At 34.0% G+C, this 17,586-nt stretch overlaps 1 protein-coding gene across 2 annotated transcripts in view; it reads left to right on the plus strand.

Moving 5' to 3' along the window:
- The window catches only part of LRCH1 (leucine rich repeats and calponin homology domain containing 1), a 176,439-nt gene that overhangs the window by 138,097 nt on the left and 20,756 nt on the right, over positions 1 to 17,586 (plus strand). The window contains exons 12-17 of one of the 2 annotated variants that reach the window (XM_015592894.2): positions 1,302 to 1,391; positions 1,494 to 1,530; positions 5,050 to 5,103; positions 5,832 to 5,904; positions 8,818 to 8,922; positions 16,276 to 16,385. In XM_015592894.2, coding sequence (XP_015448380.1) covers positions 1,302 to 1,391; positions 1,494 to 1,530; positions 5,050 to 5,103; positions 5,832 to 5,904; positions 8,818 to 8,922; positions 16,276 to 16,385 — 469 coding nt within the window. The remainder of the gene's footprint in view (positions 1 to 1,301; positions 1,392 to 1,493; positions 1,531 to 5,049; positions 5,104 to 5,831; positions 5,905 to 8,817; positions 8,923 to 16,275; positions 16,386 to 17,586) is intronic. The other variant, XM_006916433.3, reaches the window with a different exon arrangement.

Here is a 17,586-nt window from a genome sequence, read left to right on the forward strand (position 1 = left end):
GGTCTGAGTGACCTGGAGGGAGTAGCTTTCCACTCTGGGCCTCAGTTTTGTCATCCTTCTTGAAAAGTGAGAGTAACTGAAGATCTCGAGTTTCCTCCTCTCCAGCTTAGAAATGTCTAAGGCAATGAGTTGCCAAGTATGTGAGTGAGTGGGAATGGTGGGTACATGCTGAATTGTGGAAGAAAACAGTCCCGAGTAACCTTCTAAGTGATAGTTGATTTGTATCTTTACGGAGTGATATTTTAAAATTAGATTATGTTATAAAACATTACGTGGATTTCATTTCCTCCCTAAAATAATTACTTTGGCTGCTTTAGATCTTTTGTTGTTCATCCTGAAATAATTATTATAAGACAGTTGTAACTTTATAATAATGCTTCTGTGAGCCAGTGTAATAGTAATAAAGACTGAGTCCTGTATTTGTTTCTGATAAAAAGAGGACACTTCAAGAGGTCATTTATTTCTAGCTGCTTGGGACTTAATATTAGTAATAAAAACTTTGCATACCCATTGGGTTTTTCCTTTATCTCATATTTCATAGATCCCAACATTTATGTGGTTGTTTTAGTTAAGTTGATGATTATTGGCTTAAATTGTAGAGATTTACCTTTCATACAAACTTAACATCAAAAAATGGAATTGCTCCCTATTTTGCCTTTATCTTGGTTTCTTCTCATAAGGATTTCTGATTGTTTGATAGCATTTTAAATAGACATGTATGATATGAACTCATTCCTGCCTTTTAAGATAGCTTTGTAACTTTTATTTAACTTATAGAAATTCCTGGTTTTATAGATCCTAAAAAAAAACCTTCCACTTTTAAAGTTGCAGAAATTTAGAAAGTAAGACCATTCAAAAATAAAAATGCTTATGAATTCTTATTTTTTTGAGTGAGCATATTAATGTATATCAGAGAGATTAAAACAAAGTACTCTTAGTACATATACCATAATATAGTACCCTTAGCAACTTTACTTGCTTCTGTAAATTAACCAAGTTCTAGAATAAAATTTATTGTGTACTACCTATGAATATTATGACTTTACAGAAATTACTGTTACATTTCAAATAAGTTGGATTTTGATACCAAAAGAAGATAGAAAGTTATATTAAGATTACATTAAATTTGGCAAATGATGGGAAAATACTACGTAGTTTGAAGTTTCTACCATAAACTTTTCATTATTTAAGCCTAATGGTGAACATAACTTTTTGCATATTAAAATTTTAAATTAAGTGACCAAAAGTAGAATTTATTAAAATTTTAATAAATTTACTAACGTTTTTTCCCTACTCTTTAGATTAAGCACAGATATTACAGAGAGAAGTGTTGTAAACTTTTATCCTACGGAATCAGCAGAAGCCTTAGAATTACAAGATTCTGCACTAAAGTATGTTGACCTTTTAAAAACTAAATATGTTTTCTTTTTTTACACGGAACTATATATACTTTAAATTCCACTTTATATCTTTTTTCCCCCTCATTCCTACAGTGGTCAAATACAGCTGGAGACATCTCCGGTGTGTGAGGTAAGGCTGCTCTTGGATTAAGCAGAGCTCCGTACAGTATTCTGCCATAGAACAGTGGCTTCTATATTCTGTAAAGATTTATCATGGGGTAGAACATTGCTTAGTAAGACCAATATTCAATTTTGTTCAAGATCTATTTTCAAAAATTTTTATACTTTTTCCCTCTTTAGTTTTCTTGCTTATCTGTTATACTTCACCTTCCATTAGAGATGAGAGTAGGCTATTTCTATTAAATTCTCTAAATGTTTTGTGTTGGATAGCCTTGCTGAATCAGGTGAGGGCAACTAAGATCCATAGGGAACCTGCTCTGTGTTAGAAACGGAGTAGGACCATTCAGTGCAGCCATGAAAGAAGCCTATGAACTGGCCAGGTGCAAATAAATTAGAAAAGACTTGAAAGACAAGAACAAAGGATTCTGGAAGTGCGTAGGAGTATTAAAAGAATATAGCAAAGCAAAACTGGTGGAGGCATTTGTGGACAGAATAAAGGTGTAGTTACATTGGGTGAAATTTGGTGGCTGTCTAAAGCAGTTGTGACATAAAACTAAAGATGAGCCTAGAAGGTCTCAAAGAAACAGTCGTGGAGTGGAAGGTTTGAGCTGCTAACTTTGAGTGAAACATAGGTTACAACCTATTTCATCCCTTCTCAGTGAATGGGTTTAGGTTGGCTGATTTTGGGAAAAACTGATATATGTCCCCTGAGGTGTCTGAACATGTACTGTCCTAAAGAAGTTTCACACTCTTAACTAGCTAAGTATCTGTGTTAAATAAGGAGAAAAAGAACTGTGATCAAAAAGCCATGTTCTCAGAGTATGGTTTATTGTTGAGCACAGTGACTTAGAATTGTGTTGTTTCAGTTCCATTTCAAAGACTTACTAAATATGGGTGCCTGTGGGCAACCGTTCTAAGCTTCACCTCATTTTCTGTCAATTGGGATTGGTCTCACAATCCAGGGCACCTTACTGTTACTCTACACTCTGTTATTATCGTTGGTGTGGTTTAGACAGAATCACTGCACACCCCTCTCCCTGGGTGGAGGTGTCTTCAACAGTGGGACACCAGGAAGTCTTATTTGAAATTGCCCTGGGCTCATTTCACCAAAATCCTTTTGAGACATGTTACCTATGAAGTGCAGGCCCACTTTAAAAACAAAAACAAAGAAACAAAGAAACAAACAAAAACTCTTCTTATTTGGAAATAATTTTAACCTTATAAAAGTTTGGAGAAAAAAAAAATGATTATACAAAAGGTTACAAAAAAAAATTAGAACCTTTAACTCGGATTTACCCATGAGTAATATTTTATCACATTTGCAGTATCATTTGTTCTGTCTCTTTCTCTTTTTCCACACACATAGTTCTTTTTCTGAAAATTTGAGGGTAAGTTTCATATGTCATGGTCTCTTATCCCTAAACATTTCAGTATGTTTTCTAAGAATAGAGGTTTTTACCTTACATAACCACATTTTAATTATCAACTTTATAAATTTACATTGATAAAATATGTTCATCTAATCTACCATCCATATTCAAAAGATGTAGGTTGGTCTAATATCTTTCATAGCATTTTTCCCCCTCCAGTATAGGTTCCAGTCTAGAAGCAGGTAGTTGTCAGGTTTCTAATATAGTTTCCTTTATTCTGGAACATTTTCATAACCTTTCTTTGCTTTTTATGACTTTGAAATTTTGAAGAATATAGTCCTTTTTTTGTTTTTTTGTTTTGTTTTGTTTTTCTTTTTTAATGAGATGCCTCTTATTTTGTAGAACAGAAGTTACTTATATTTCTTCATGATTAGATTGAGGTTCTGCAGTTTGGGATATACTACACAGTCTGATGTCGTGTCCTTCTCAGGGTGTCACACTTGGGAGCACATTGTTTCTATCTGGGCCTCATTGGTATTCAACAAATACTGGCTAATTCATTCAAGACTATACTAAAGCAATTCTCTGTTCGTGACAGACATATCTCCATGATTTTAAAAAGGGAGGAGAATAGCTGACTGTGGTGGAAAAAGAAAGTCTCAAGCTAGAGGAAAAGAGAAGGAAGGAGTAGATTAGCAAGGCCAGTATAAAGATTATGTAAAACTTAAATGTGATCTTCATTCATGATTTGGCTATTTTTATATTCTCTCTTCCAGGAAGAAAGTAATATCTTTAGTATAGTCTTGAATGAATGAGCCAGTATTTGTTGAATACTTGTGTTTTTGTTGTCAAGGACTTCTATATGAAGGATATGAACTTACCCTCGCTTTTAAGGCATTTTAAAAATTATGGAAGAAAGAAGACTTAGATACCGAAAAAATTTAGAGAAGAATATGAGATGGTTTGTTATCCTGAGTGTTTTAGGTGCCCTGGGAGCTGGGGGGCCGGGGGAGGAGGGATAGAGAGTTTAAGGAGAGGGAAGTAAACCTAGATTTTGGGGGCAGTTAGATTTAAATCAGTCCAGTTCTGTGCTGAGCAAGGCAGCTGTGCTGAGCAAGGCAGCATGGCCATGGTAGAATCAAGGCACTGTGTGAACCAGGAAAAAATCTTGAGTGGTGCCCAGTTAGATAGGTGAGGCCAAGGTTATGAAGTGATTTGTAATTAGTGGTACATCACATTCTCACCATAAATACACTTTAGATGATTGTTCATATCAAGTTTGGGTAGCATTGGCATCCATTCAGGAAGAATTGCAAATTATATTTTCATGTACATAAATAATATTGTCTAGGGGAGGATGCTGGAGCGGAAAACAACGGGAAAAATTAGTGGAAGGAGTTGCTTATGTAGAGTCAAACCTGTGGTTACTTGTTAACAGTTCTAACAAAGCTATTTAATTGGGTAGGGAAATTAATGACATTTTATTCTAAAAATGTTTTTTCTTTCAATTTGTCACAGTTGAGCATATTTTTAATAGCACTCCTCAACAGTAGGAATAGAAAAACATCTTAAATTTATGCTAATTTGGCATAGTATATATGAAGATGTTTATATATTGGCCATCGCCAAATTTTTTATTAAGGTGAATCAGTGGGGTTCTTGATTACCATATAAAGAAGGCAGATCTGGATAAAATAAGCATTGGCTGCCAAAACAAACTGATGTTGAATTGACAGCATAAGATTTTCCCACTAATTTGGGGTCAAGGCATGTGTTCTTATTAAAAGCTTCCAATGAGATTCTGCATATTTCGGAACTGCTGCCTCAAACCATTTCCAAAAACCTGGAGTTAAAATGGGGGTGGGAGCCCACAGGTTCCTGATGTTCACAGAAGGTTCGGGCTGACTTCTTTGCTCTGGGAAATCCCTTTGCTTAGTTTATGTGATACTTTAGATGTATTTCTCTGTGAATACAGCTGCATGCTTTTAGAAAATATAAGTATAACTTACTTAGCTACTTAACACACTAATTAATTCATTCAATGTATATTCATCAGCACCTACGTGCCAAGGTATGATAGAAGTAAAAAAGACACAGTTCTTGCCTCAGTAGTTTTATAGTCTAATTCAGCATACCATGCATTTATTTTCTTCTTTAAGGTGCAAAATGATCTAACATTACAGAGTAATGGGAGCAAGTATTCTCCAAATGAGGTAAGTTTCTTGAAGATTAATAAAAGCTGAGGTAGTCTGTGAAACCTGAATTGGAATATCTTTTACAGAAATATATAGTCTAAGATTGTCATGATGAATGAGTTCATTATTTGCAAATTCTCTGCAGCAGTCTCTCTAATTAGCTATCAGAGCCTTATCTGGCCCTATCCATAATTAAATATCAATTTTAGAAGATATATTTTGAAAACCAAAGATGGGAACATCTTTATAGAAAAGAAGTGAAATAGTTCAAATAGGCAACATTTAGAAAGTCTTGTTATCCATAAATGATTCAGTGTGTGGCTTCCCTATAGATGAAATATCCTGTCAGTGTTATCTGTTTCTTCACCTAATTGTGTTATGAGATTCTTCATCAGATGTGCCCTCTGTAAAGTGGATGCGAATGTGTGCTTGTGTGTGTATACCTATGCACACACATGCACACATCTATTCTGGAGCAGAAAAGGATTGCCAGTTTCACATGCTTGTAAAATATTTTTATAATGAGCAAATAAAATTGAATGGATCCCTCCAAAACAATTCTGTTGATTATGCTATTTAAAGCATTTGCAAAGTGAAGATGCATTGATTATCATACTGTTGGGTCAGGACTTCATTACACAGCAGCAAATGCAAAAAGTGGTTTTATTAAAATCCTAGAGCATAGAGAAGCATGGATAGTTCTGCTTCAGTTTTTTAAAAAATTTTCTTTCCTTGAAACATCACAGATTAGCGAGAACACCCCAGCAATCTCTCCTACCACCAACAGTACAGCTCCATTTGGCCTGAAGCCTCGATCAGGTAATTTAAAACCTCATCGTTCTTAAACTTGTGAACGACTCAGTGGTTTCTCTTTAGCCTTTTAAATGTATACAGCTTTGTCAGTTCTGGAGAGTCTGAGTCCTGGCATCAGTACCTGGCTACAGCTTGGGAAGGCCAGATTTTGGAGCCTTGTTTTCAGTGAATCAGCTGTTAAGTTTATGTTATCAATAATAGATATCTTTCCTCCTTTCGAATTAGAGCAGAGTAAAAGGAAATGGGGCATGTAAGTGCCAAAGAAATATTCTGTTGAGTTTTTTAACCCAGGGAAGATAAAAATAGCTAGCCCTTTGCCCCATTAGTTGGTTCCTGGTATCCCGATAAGTTAAAGAAAGGCCTCTGGGAGGGTGGGGCCTTTCTGAGCCATCCCTCATTTGCTTTCTGAGCCTTGGTAGAGTCTGAGTGTAACCGGGTGATCATTCCAAGGCTCACACAACTAGTCAGGAGCCTTTTTTTTTTTAAGAGCCTTTATGCTCGTATTACCTATTTTCTTTTAATTTTGTATTAGTATATTCACAAGTATAAATTATAGCAATGTAACTACTGATTTTAGAAAGAAGGACTGTGGAAAAATTTGGTTCTTCCAATTTCTCCACGTACTTCAAGTTCTGGCACTATCTACTTTCTTTTAGGTCCTTCTTTGTTTTCATATTTTTGATTCTTAGGTCTTTTGCGTATACTCACTACTAATGCTTTTAACTAAGTTCTAAAAAATTACTCAGAGACTTTTAAGCAAAAGCTAGTTAAAGAACTCAGGTATTCCTGGGTTTTTCAGTAAAGCATTTTGGCAACAGTAGAAGTTATATATGTGTATATTTTCACAAAGGATGCCATAGAGAAAAAAAACAAAGATGATTCTTTCATAAAGGAAAGTTTTTCATTTTTGGAGCAAGTTGATTGATAGGTACCATGTGGCCAGGTGTAATGGTTTTCCCTGCATTCTGAGTGGGCTGTAAGACAAAGCTGTTTGAGAAAATGCATGGGCGTGAAGAGGGTTGTTAGTAGGTATTTTATAGAAAGTTGTTTGACTTATTATGAAATATATTCAAATGGCTGGGCTCCTGATTTTTGGAACTGAGCATACACAACCAAATCTGAGATGGGCTCCCATTCCCACAGTCTCAAGTGTGTGATGAGAGAAATGGAGGTCAGCTGGGGCATATCTCATCAGCGCCTTTGGTGCTGGCGTGCCAGGGGAGTTATCGCTACACACTGAAGACCTCATATTGGGCTACAGATTTTCTCCTCATCCTTACAGGCGGTTTTACACAATTTAAAAATTTTTTCTAATTGGTCAATTCAAAAGTTGAACAAATCTTTAAAAAGATATTCTTTTGAATGTGCATCTTTACAATTTAGTTGTGAAATTGTGGTGTCTCAGTGACATTTTAAAATTCCTTTTATGGAATCAAAATAGTTTATCAACTTTGTACTTTCACTGTTCAACCATTTCAGTTCTTTATAGTGGTGCAAAATAAATGGGGTATTTATTCTGAATAGTAAAAAACAAAGATAATTTCCTCTGCAAGCTTCTAACCTTCTGTAATGCTGACTAACCCAGGTGGAAGTTGACCTAGTTGATGAAAGCTCCGTGGAGTTTGGTTGCTGTAAATAATGCTGATTTATCTTCAGAACATCAATGGATTTTGGAACTTTATAAAACTAGCATTATATACTGGGAATTTTTTTAATTTAGTAATTTAAAAATATTACAGTATGTATTTTTCATAGTTTCTAGAAAATAATATATAAAGCAATTTTAGTTGAACGTCATATAATTTAAAAAGATAGAAATTCTTTTTGATTGAGTAGCTTTGGAACTTTTAAAAGCCAATTTTATTTTAAAATTTAGTATATGACTATATGATTTCTGTGTTACAAATAAAAACTGACTGCTCAAATTAGCAAGTTGGAATAAGAACTTAGATTCTCAAAGTAGGCTGATAGTTTTCCTCAGGAAAAAAACCATTTTTTTCCTCTCTTGTGTTTTCCTTCAAAGAAAGACAACTGTATATACCCAAATATTTATTCCTAGAACAATGTCCATTTATGTTACTTGTCCTGCCTTTTAATTGAATATTTCCTATTTATAGCTCACATAGATATTTCCTAAACATACTATATGGATATTCAATACAAAAAATGTTATCATTTCATAAATGACCAACTCAGAAGTGCTTAAAATTGACTGACATCTATTGGTTAGGTAGGTTTGTTGTTAAAAAGATGCTACTAGTGTCCAAAATTGTTTTTATACTGACCAGTATTAAAGACAGTATTGAGAAGTGTGTGTTCAAGGGTTGAGCAAAGAATTGTCTAGATTCAACTATCAATAAAACATACCAATTGACTTATAGATGTCTTTAAAGAGAAATTTTATATTGCCTTGGAAAAAATTCACGATGGCAAACACTGATTCTGTAATAGTTTTATTTTTAAATAATAGATCAGCTACACATATTAAGCTTGGACTATGTAACCAAATTTTTTGTGTGAATCATATTTGCTAAGATTGTTTGTTATTTAGAGGGTCTTTGAAAAGGGTAGGTCTTTTACTTTTTTATCTACATAATCTACGGGTACTCTTTCTTTCTGCTGGCATGATTCGGTAGTACATGAAGTCTTTAGGCTTGTGGAACTGTTAAGATTAACGATATTAACTGCATGCAAAGTATATGATCGATAAGTACTAACATTCAGTTTTTATCATTCTTTTTATTCCATGCGCCATCTTTCATTCTTCTCCTATATTGTACATTTGAAATTAAAACCATAATATGAAATTCGCTTCATTTCCATACAATCCTTATGCCATTTGTGAAATGCTGCTGCCCCTTTGGTTTTTCCTGGTCCTTGTGCAACTATACGCGGACTGGCTCTCTTGCTCTCCTGCAGACCCAGCCCTCACTCTTCCTCCTATCTCCTTCAACAAACTTACACAGGCACAAACATGGGACAACTCTAGCTACAGTGTTCCATCTGAAGGAGACAGTGACAATGGTAGGTGACTTTGTACCTATTCTTCAATGTGCTTATTAATAAGCCAATTAATAAACTGAACAGTCATTTCTGTGCAACTGAAGATAGACTTACTTACATTCACTTGCATGACTGATATAAGAGATAATGAGTAAACCTGGAAAATGAAGTCAAGAAAAGTACATGTGTCTTGTTCTCTTGCAGTTTATCAAACTGCTTTTAATTATTTAAAATATTCTGAATTTGGGGAGGAGTTTACAATAATTTCTTCTCTATTTTTTCTGCTCGGGTTTTTTTACTCAGTTGCTTGTTTACAAAAATCTCAGGTTTGCACATTTGGATTATCTCCGCTTGCTCCTGCATCTGAACTAAACGCTTTTAGAGTTTGATCTTTTATTATCTGTGCTTACTGTTTGAGATTTTTAAGGTAACTAAGATGTGCTGTGGCTGATTGAGTGGTGTGCTGAAAATATGTTAACATTGAGAAGTTTCTAAAAATGAAATCACTTGCCTTCTCCTTTTTTTTGGTTTTGAAAATTACTTGCATATTTTGACTTTTGATACTTTTTTGACTGTAAGTTCTTCTGTATAATATTCAAGGATAGTAACTTGACCTGAGAATCAAATGTGCAAATAAAAAACTAAGGACACCTGACTAAGATTAATGTTGATATCTTTTAATTTCATGCCTTTAAATATTTTAAATAGCCTAAGAGGTGAAAATAAAATAAAATAATTATTTTGATCTATGTACCACATGTATCTGAATCTCCATTCTAGTCTAACTTAATTCGGATTTTAAACATTTTACTTCAAGGTACAAAGTGGTAAAAGTAATGTTAAATGAAACAGAAAGTATGATTTATAGGGAAGGGAAGTGAGATGTGAGGTATTACTACAATACAAACACAATAGGGAGATGTTTTCTAATAATACTCACTTTTTAAATATAACTATGTTGTATGTAATACATAGAAAGTTTATATTTAAAAGATTTGCAGTGATTTCTGGCCAAAATTCAACCAAAAATGCTTTTCCAGTTTCCTTTGGTAGAAGGATATGTATGTATTAGCAGGTTAGTTAAAAAGGAATTTTGTTATTTCATAGATTTCTAAAATTTGTAACTGAAAATAAGTATGATTAAACAACAACCACCACAGCAAAAAACAAAAGTCCCTCCTTATATCATTCTGTTTTAAAGTCTGCAAGTTGAGGAGGGCTAAATGGAAACTTTCTTGATAAACTTGTTCGTTTACTTAAAACTAAAAAAAAGGCGGATAGAGGCATTTTTGTTTTCAGAAAGCATGGCTATTTGTGGTTCTAATGTTGTTTAAAGGAAATAAAGCCTACAATGAAAGATTTATGTGTGATTTGTTATTTCCTTAGCAGTGATATATGAAACCAAAGGACTTTTTTTTGTTGTTTTTTTAAGCTGAGAAGCTCTAGACATCTTATGTAGCAGTATAATATCTATCCTTATAGATGAAGCAACTAAAACTAGAAAGATAGGGTGACCTGTCGAGTCACCTTGCGAGGGAGAGGTGGATAGATGGGGCCATGCCCAGAGCCCCTCACTGTCTAACCTGTTCATTCCACTGCTGTTTATTGAGAACTCTCTGCAAATTACTAAGCCAGACTGCCTTCTTTTTATTAACAAGTGTAAGAATTCCATAGAGAATAATCATTGTGAAAATCTGAAAATAAAATAACCTTGCAATACTTATTTGATATTTTTTTATGAGTGAAAATTCTAGATAATTCATGTGTAGCTATTATGCTGTGCCACAATAATAATAAAGGGATTTTTTTCAGTATTTATTTGGTTCAGTCAGTCACATCAGTTATTTGATGGTTGTCATTTTATTCCTATTTGCAGTTTGTCTGTAATATACTCTGAGCAACAGATAATTTTCTGTGCAGATATCTTTACAAATATCTATACAGGTTCTCAGATCTAATCTTTTATATGTCTTCATTCTCTGTCAAACTTTGCCTTCTCGTGAATACATTTTCCAGTACATTTTTAAAATTAATGAAGCTCCATTATATGTGTCCACAAGTATACAAGCTAATGTTGCAAAAAGAACACGGCCAATTTTTTATGTTGTTCTTACTGGTTCCTCCTAAGTAGGAGATCCTATTAAGTAGCTTCACTTGGCATTGGCATTTCAAAGCCGATTACTACATCAGTTTTGTTTCCTCATATTTTCTCCTTTATCTAATATCTGCAGCTATTTCAACCTTTGCAAATAAATGGCATCTTATTACCAGCCCAACCCACCGTAATATAACTTGCCTTTTATTTATATTGTTTAGTTATTGTTTTTGATAAAGTTGGCATTTTTATGCCTTGTTTACTGTCTTGCTTTGTATTAAAATTACCCTTTAATTTAAATTCCAATGTTTAAGTAAAATTTAAACTTTTAAGCAGTAAATATTGCTTTCCAATATTTCATTTCAAATATATCTCACTTTAAATCCCCTATTTTCTCTAAAACTCATTCTCCAAAGAAATAAAAAATGGCAAATTGGCTAGAAGGAGTTTGAATTCCAGTCCCAAAGTTCTATCTCCTAAGATAGATGGAGGAGGATGTGAATGTGTCTGTAGGTCTGTCCACCCCTGAGACTGTATGGGGGCAGCTTCACTTCAAGTTATTCTTAACTTGAAAACTTCACTTCTGCTCTTTTTTTGTGTGGCCTCTTACTGCTATTCTGTACCTTTCTCTCCCTTTCTCCTTCATTTTGAAGTTAAAACCATTCCTATCTTCTCTTGAATCATTTTCCCTTTTTCATTTGCAATGAATTGGTGGGTGCTAATTTATACTTACTTAAAATTGATCTTTAAACTATCACTGGAGAATGGATGAATGGACATATTCATTTTGAGCCAGTTTACAGACATTTTCTTGAATATTTTACCATAATCTTGCACTTTATAGGTATTATTTTCCTCATTACAAAAATAAAGAACCTGAGGCCGTAAGAAGTATTTCACTGGTTTTTAACACTGGATTCATATGAGAATCACCTGGGCATTTTAAAACAATACCTGCCTATGCCCCACACTCGAAGATGCTAATTTATTTGGTGTTGCATGGAGTCTATGCACTGATTATTGTTTTTTCGATCTTGTGATTTCCAAGTAGGTGAAAAAACACTGGGTTAAGTAAATTGCCCAAAACTATAGAGAGTACATTTGAGCATTTCGAGGGCAGAGAATGAATCTAATCCATTTGGAAGCACCAGAAGGGAATAAATGTGCTAGTCAAATTTCTAATTCACATTAGCCTGGATCTAGAGCTTATGATATTTGTTCAAAGCCACCATATTACTGCCCTTAATTTTACATATCCTAAACATCATACTCAGGCAAGGCTCTTGATTTTCAAGGAGAAATTGAGAGCTAAGTTTCAAAACCTCCTGTGTACACAGAGAAGAAATCTCATTGAATTAAATTTAGGTAATAAAGGTTAATAATAATTTCTATATGGAGAGTACATTTCATGTAATAATTAAATAAATAGCATTTCAGGCAATTTTTAGAGCAGTGAGCTTTCTTTGCTTCACTAAAAGATATTTTTACAACCATTAGAGAAATGGTTTCTTAACTATCCATTCATATCCTTAAATATCTATTGAATGTCTACTGTGTGCTAGGCATGATGCTCGTTACTATAGATACAATTCTGAAAAAGACAAGATCTCTGCTCTCATGAAACTTATTTCAGAGTCAAATTTTAGGAGATTTTTCATGAAAAAAAAAAATTCAGATGACATTATCAAGGTAGGATAACCTCTGCAAAGATACTCTCAAAATAGACCGATCTCTGAACGAGGAGTTTTTGAAACACTTGTTTCATTTATTCATCTCATAAACTGCTTTATAGAGCAAGGGTAGAGGTACAAATTGGAAACAGACACAAACTCTTACAGTCATAATGGAGAGGAACAGATCTATAATTATAAGATAAAAAGTGATGAGTGCCATGAGAGACACAGTAAAGAATTTTATACAATCATAGGCGATAGACCACTCCCAGGTCAGGGATGATGAGGAGGAGGAGAGTGATGGAGGAGGTAGAGATAATGGGAAAATTGGTGGAATTTGACCTGTACCTGCAAGGATGATGTTGATATTCTGCATAAGCATATTCATCATTCCCTGCAGGGTCTTTGCTTAGAAATTTGTCTCTTCTGCTGAATAAATTATAAATATGAGCAAATAACCTTTTCATTCTTTGAATGTTATTTGACAGACAGTAAGTAATTAAGCAGTTAAGCAGGACTCATTTTTTTCCTGCATCTTAAATTACCTACCTCCTTGTCCCTTCCTACTCCTGAGACATATATATATATAATATATACATTCTTGCCAACATGCACATGTGCATACACACACACACACACACACACACACACACACACACACAACCACTTACACACATGCTCACTCTGCTCTCTTGCTCCTTTTTTCTCTTCTTATTTATACTTAAACAGCCAGGGTGACATTTGATTTAAAAAGCAGGTACCAACAATGTGGCTTCTTTTAATATTGTCTTGTAGCCTCAAGTTAAATTTTTATTCCCCGAATTAAGGGAATTTTTGAAATTTACTGATATGAAATTAAGGAAAACCAGAATAATTCTTCCATAGATCAGTTTCCTGAAGCTGTGACCCAGGCTGCTCACAACGTTTATTATTTAATATAACATGAAAGAAAAAAAAAACCTAAGTAATATAATCAGAGCTACCGTAATGGTCACTTTCAAATTAACAAAACCAGCAAAATAAGCAAGCACTTATATGACCTATAGATTATTAGCCTAATGATTTTATTTTAAATTCTCATATAGTTCACAGTAATTAATCCATTTAGAAAACTAGTAACGTAGTCATCGCTCCCAATCATTTTATGTTCATTTGAAGTGTTCATTTAAAAACCCTAGTTCAAGTGTTTTTTAACACTGTGATTAATTAACATCGTAGAGCAAATACCCAAGCATGCCTTTGTATTTTTTAAGATGCACAGGAATTTAAGATGAAAAGCGATGCCAAGAAATTACAACCCAGACACCATTGCATTATCTTATTATCTCACATAGGGCTCTAACAAGACGTAGATATTTGAATTGCGTGCTGCTAAACAAAGCTCAGTTAACTTAACTTCCTGATAGTTTCATATTTGGAATGAAATCTGCCAATAAAAACATATTGAAAATATTAAACGTGCAGTATTAGATAAGATTACCCCCTCTCCCCGCCCCCGGGGGGAAAAAAAAGGCAAAGGAAAATAAAAATTCCAAAGAAAACATTAGATTTGTTTAAACAATATTAGGGCGCCACTTGCTGGCTGGTGCTTGTATTACTCAATTATGTCCACATTCCTTGACTTTTTTGGTAAACTTGGTAGATAGACTTCTTTTCTTTGGGGGAGTGAATTATGTCTAGATTTTACATTTTAATATATATTTCTTCTAGTTGCTTTGTTTAAAGGGATAAATTACTTTATTGGGATCGATATGGTATATAGGCAAGTTTAATGCATTTTAATTCTTCTACGCTTCCTATTTTGTCAGACTTTTCCTCATTTCCTTTTGCTCTGTGAACTTCTTCTGTTTCTTTGCTGGGTTACTCGGCCCTTCTTCCTCTGAAGATCTTGCCTTTATTTTTGAAACAATTGGTCTCACTTCCTGTGGGATTTGGTTTTCGTGGACCTTGGTGACATCTCTTTGAAGACGTGTCTTTGACTTTTTTTGCCTGTGACTTCCCTGGGGTGGCTTGAGGCAGAGGCCCAGGCTCCAGGCCGACTTCTCTCCAAGGTTCCAGAAGCTGTTACGGACATTAGATCACCTCTTTTCTTCATTAACTCTAAGTCAAGGGATTATTAAGATGTGTCAACTTTCTGTCTTCTACAGAGCATCAGAATACTGTTTTAAATATCCTAGAACTGATTTAGAGAGAAAATACCAAGACGTGAGAAGTATAATGCAAGTCATTTATTAAGGTGGTTTGGTTCAAAAATACAAATTGAGATTAAAATGGCATAGTTGTGTGAGCACGGAATAATTGATTATATGGAGTAGACTCAAGTTTTTTTAATTTGAAGTATATTTTTAAACTATATTTAACCTAAAAAAACTAATAAGTCGAAATAGCTCTTAAAGTGGCCCATAGGAAATGTTTGTCAAAATAGAATAAAAGTTGCATGACCTTCTTATTATACATCGTTTAAATTGTAGTGGATAAAATTGCCTGGATTACATCATGCCAGTGCAAACCTCTACATTGTATTGATTTTTAAAATTGGAGTTCTCTGCCCAAAATTTCCTGACAGTACCCTCATCTTCTCCCCAAACAACCATATAGTCTGACAAGTACTAAATATGACTCTTACCAGGTCTTTACCCTCTCTTGTGTGCACGAAAAGGTGACAGTCTTAGGATAATTATCTCAAGGAAGAAAAAAAATTCAAGTTCAAATCTGCCCTGGACTTTATATCATAATAAAAATGGATAAAAACCTTTGCTATAATCACTCGGCTATATGTAGAGTATTTTGTACCCTCTTTATTAATCTTTAAAAGCTATAATCCTTCCAAGATTAGAGCATACGTTTTCTCTGAAGCCAGAGGCTTAACTCCTTTCAGAGGGAGCACCACTGTTGGTTTCTATTCTTGGAGGTTGTAATTTTAAGGACCTGAAGGATGATCTCTTAAACTGCCCCTCATCTTGCCAACTTTCTAAAGGAGTCTGTGGTCATTTCTAAAGAGCTAACTTTTGGGATAAACTGTCAGAGACATGATAGAAGGCAGAACTTTTCCACTCCACACTCAGATATGTAATCTTGTGTATCATCACTTAGTTCTTAACCCAAGCTTATGAAAAATTTTAGCCAACAAAGCATTAACCTGTGCTTATTTTAAACATGTAAATCAATTCTAGAGATTTCTTATTTGAAACAGATTCTCTGAATTGAAAGGATTGTGAAACCTAGAGTATAAATGAAACTTAGAATGAAAGCATTGGAAAAATGAGAGAGGAGGGACATCTTTCAAGAGGAGTGGCCTGGAAAGGTTCCAAGTGTGACCCAGCCTCTTCCCTGGATTTTTTTTTGGATATCCCCAAAAAAAAAAAAAAGAAAAAATACAGCTTTTGCTAGTCTAGTCTACACAACCCAGTATAATTATAAAATAATAATCTCTTGTGAATATTTGAATCGCACTTTCCATGTGAAGTCATGCTTTTATCATTGTTTCTGTGAGTGATAAATTATTTGGGATAAATAAATAAACTATTTGTTTAGTTTAAATATGAATAGTCTTATGGCAGCCTCTACTAGAAACTCCATAAAGGCTTTTTTCCCTTTCTATTATAGTATTTCTAAGACCTCAGAGAAATTTGGAATCTATAGACCCGCAGTTTACAATTCGGAGGAAAATGGAACAGATGAGAGAAGAAAAAGAACTGGTGGAACAACTCCGTGAGGTACCCAAGAAATATGATATAATCGAATAATAATTTTCAGAATTGAAGCCATATTCTATACAGTTGACTCTTGAACAGCCTTGGGGGGTTAGGAATTCTGTCATCTGCCTCTTGCACAGTTGAAAATTTGAGTATAATTTTTGACTCCCCCAAAACTGCTAATAGCGCATTGACCGGAAGTGTTGCTGAGAACATAAACAGGCGATTAATACATATTTTGTATGTTATATGTATTATATACTGTATTCTTACAACAAAGTAAGCTACAGGAAAGAAAATTTTATTAAGAAAACGATAAGAAAATACATTTACATCACCGTATGTATTTATCGAAAAAAAATCCTCACATAAGTGGACCCACTTATACAGTTTAAACCTATGATAGTCAGGAGTCAACTGTAGTTTTAAAAAGTAGACTTTGAAACACTGCAAACAGACCTAGTTTCAAATCTAGCCAGGTCACCTATTGATTATTTGATATTGGGCAAGTCACTTAACATCCCTGAGTGTCAGTTTTTTCTGTTCTTTCTTTTTTCTTTTTTTTTTTTTTTTCAGTTTCTTCATGTATTAAAAAAAATAGTTACAATCTGCTGTAGAGGGGTTTTGTGAGAAATATAGGACATAATGTAGGTAGACTACTTAACACATATGTATAAAGCTAGCATTATTTCAACTCAGATATACTTTAAAATAATGCACTGTTATTTGTTTACTTAATAATAATCCATTAATTTAAAGGTGTTTATAGTTATCCTCACTTTGTATCCAAAACTGGACAGAACTTTTTAGTCAAGCATTTGATAGACAGCCTATCTGAGTTCCTACCAAGAACGACATCTTGTGCTAGGTGCCATTGAAGAGTTTAAGCTTGGTGATGGCAGAGATCATGGCTAATTTTTGACCGCTTTTTTTTTTTTTTTTTTTTAACCTCAGAAAACATAGGGAGAAGAAAAGATCAATTTGTCTTCTCTTACAAATCTGCCTCTAGCTGCATTAGGATGGGCAGTAAATTTTGTCCCATAATTCAGTATGGAACTCTCCAGTATTTTTTACAAATAAGATCCAAACTGCTATAATATTGTCAGAGCTGTGTGCTAAATTCTCATTTAATAATTTTCCCCAAATTATAAAAGAAAAACTCTGACTCCTCAACTTCCAATTTGAATATATAATTATTATTTTATAAGGTTTAAGAGGACAC

The sequence above is a fragment of the Pteropus alecto genome, unplaced genomic scaffold (assembly GCF_000325575.1).
Source record: "Pteropus alecto unplaced genomic scaffold, ASM32557v1 scaffold24, whole genome shotgun sequence".
Lineage (NCBI taxonomy): Eukaryota > Metazoa > Chordata > Mammalia > Chiroptera > Pteropodidae > Pteropus > Pteropus alecto.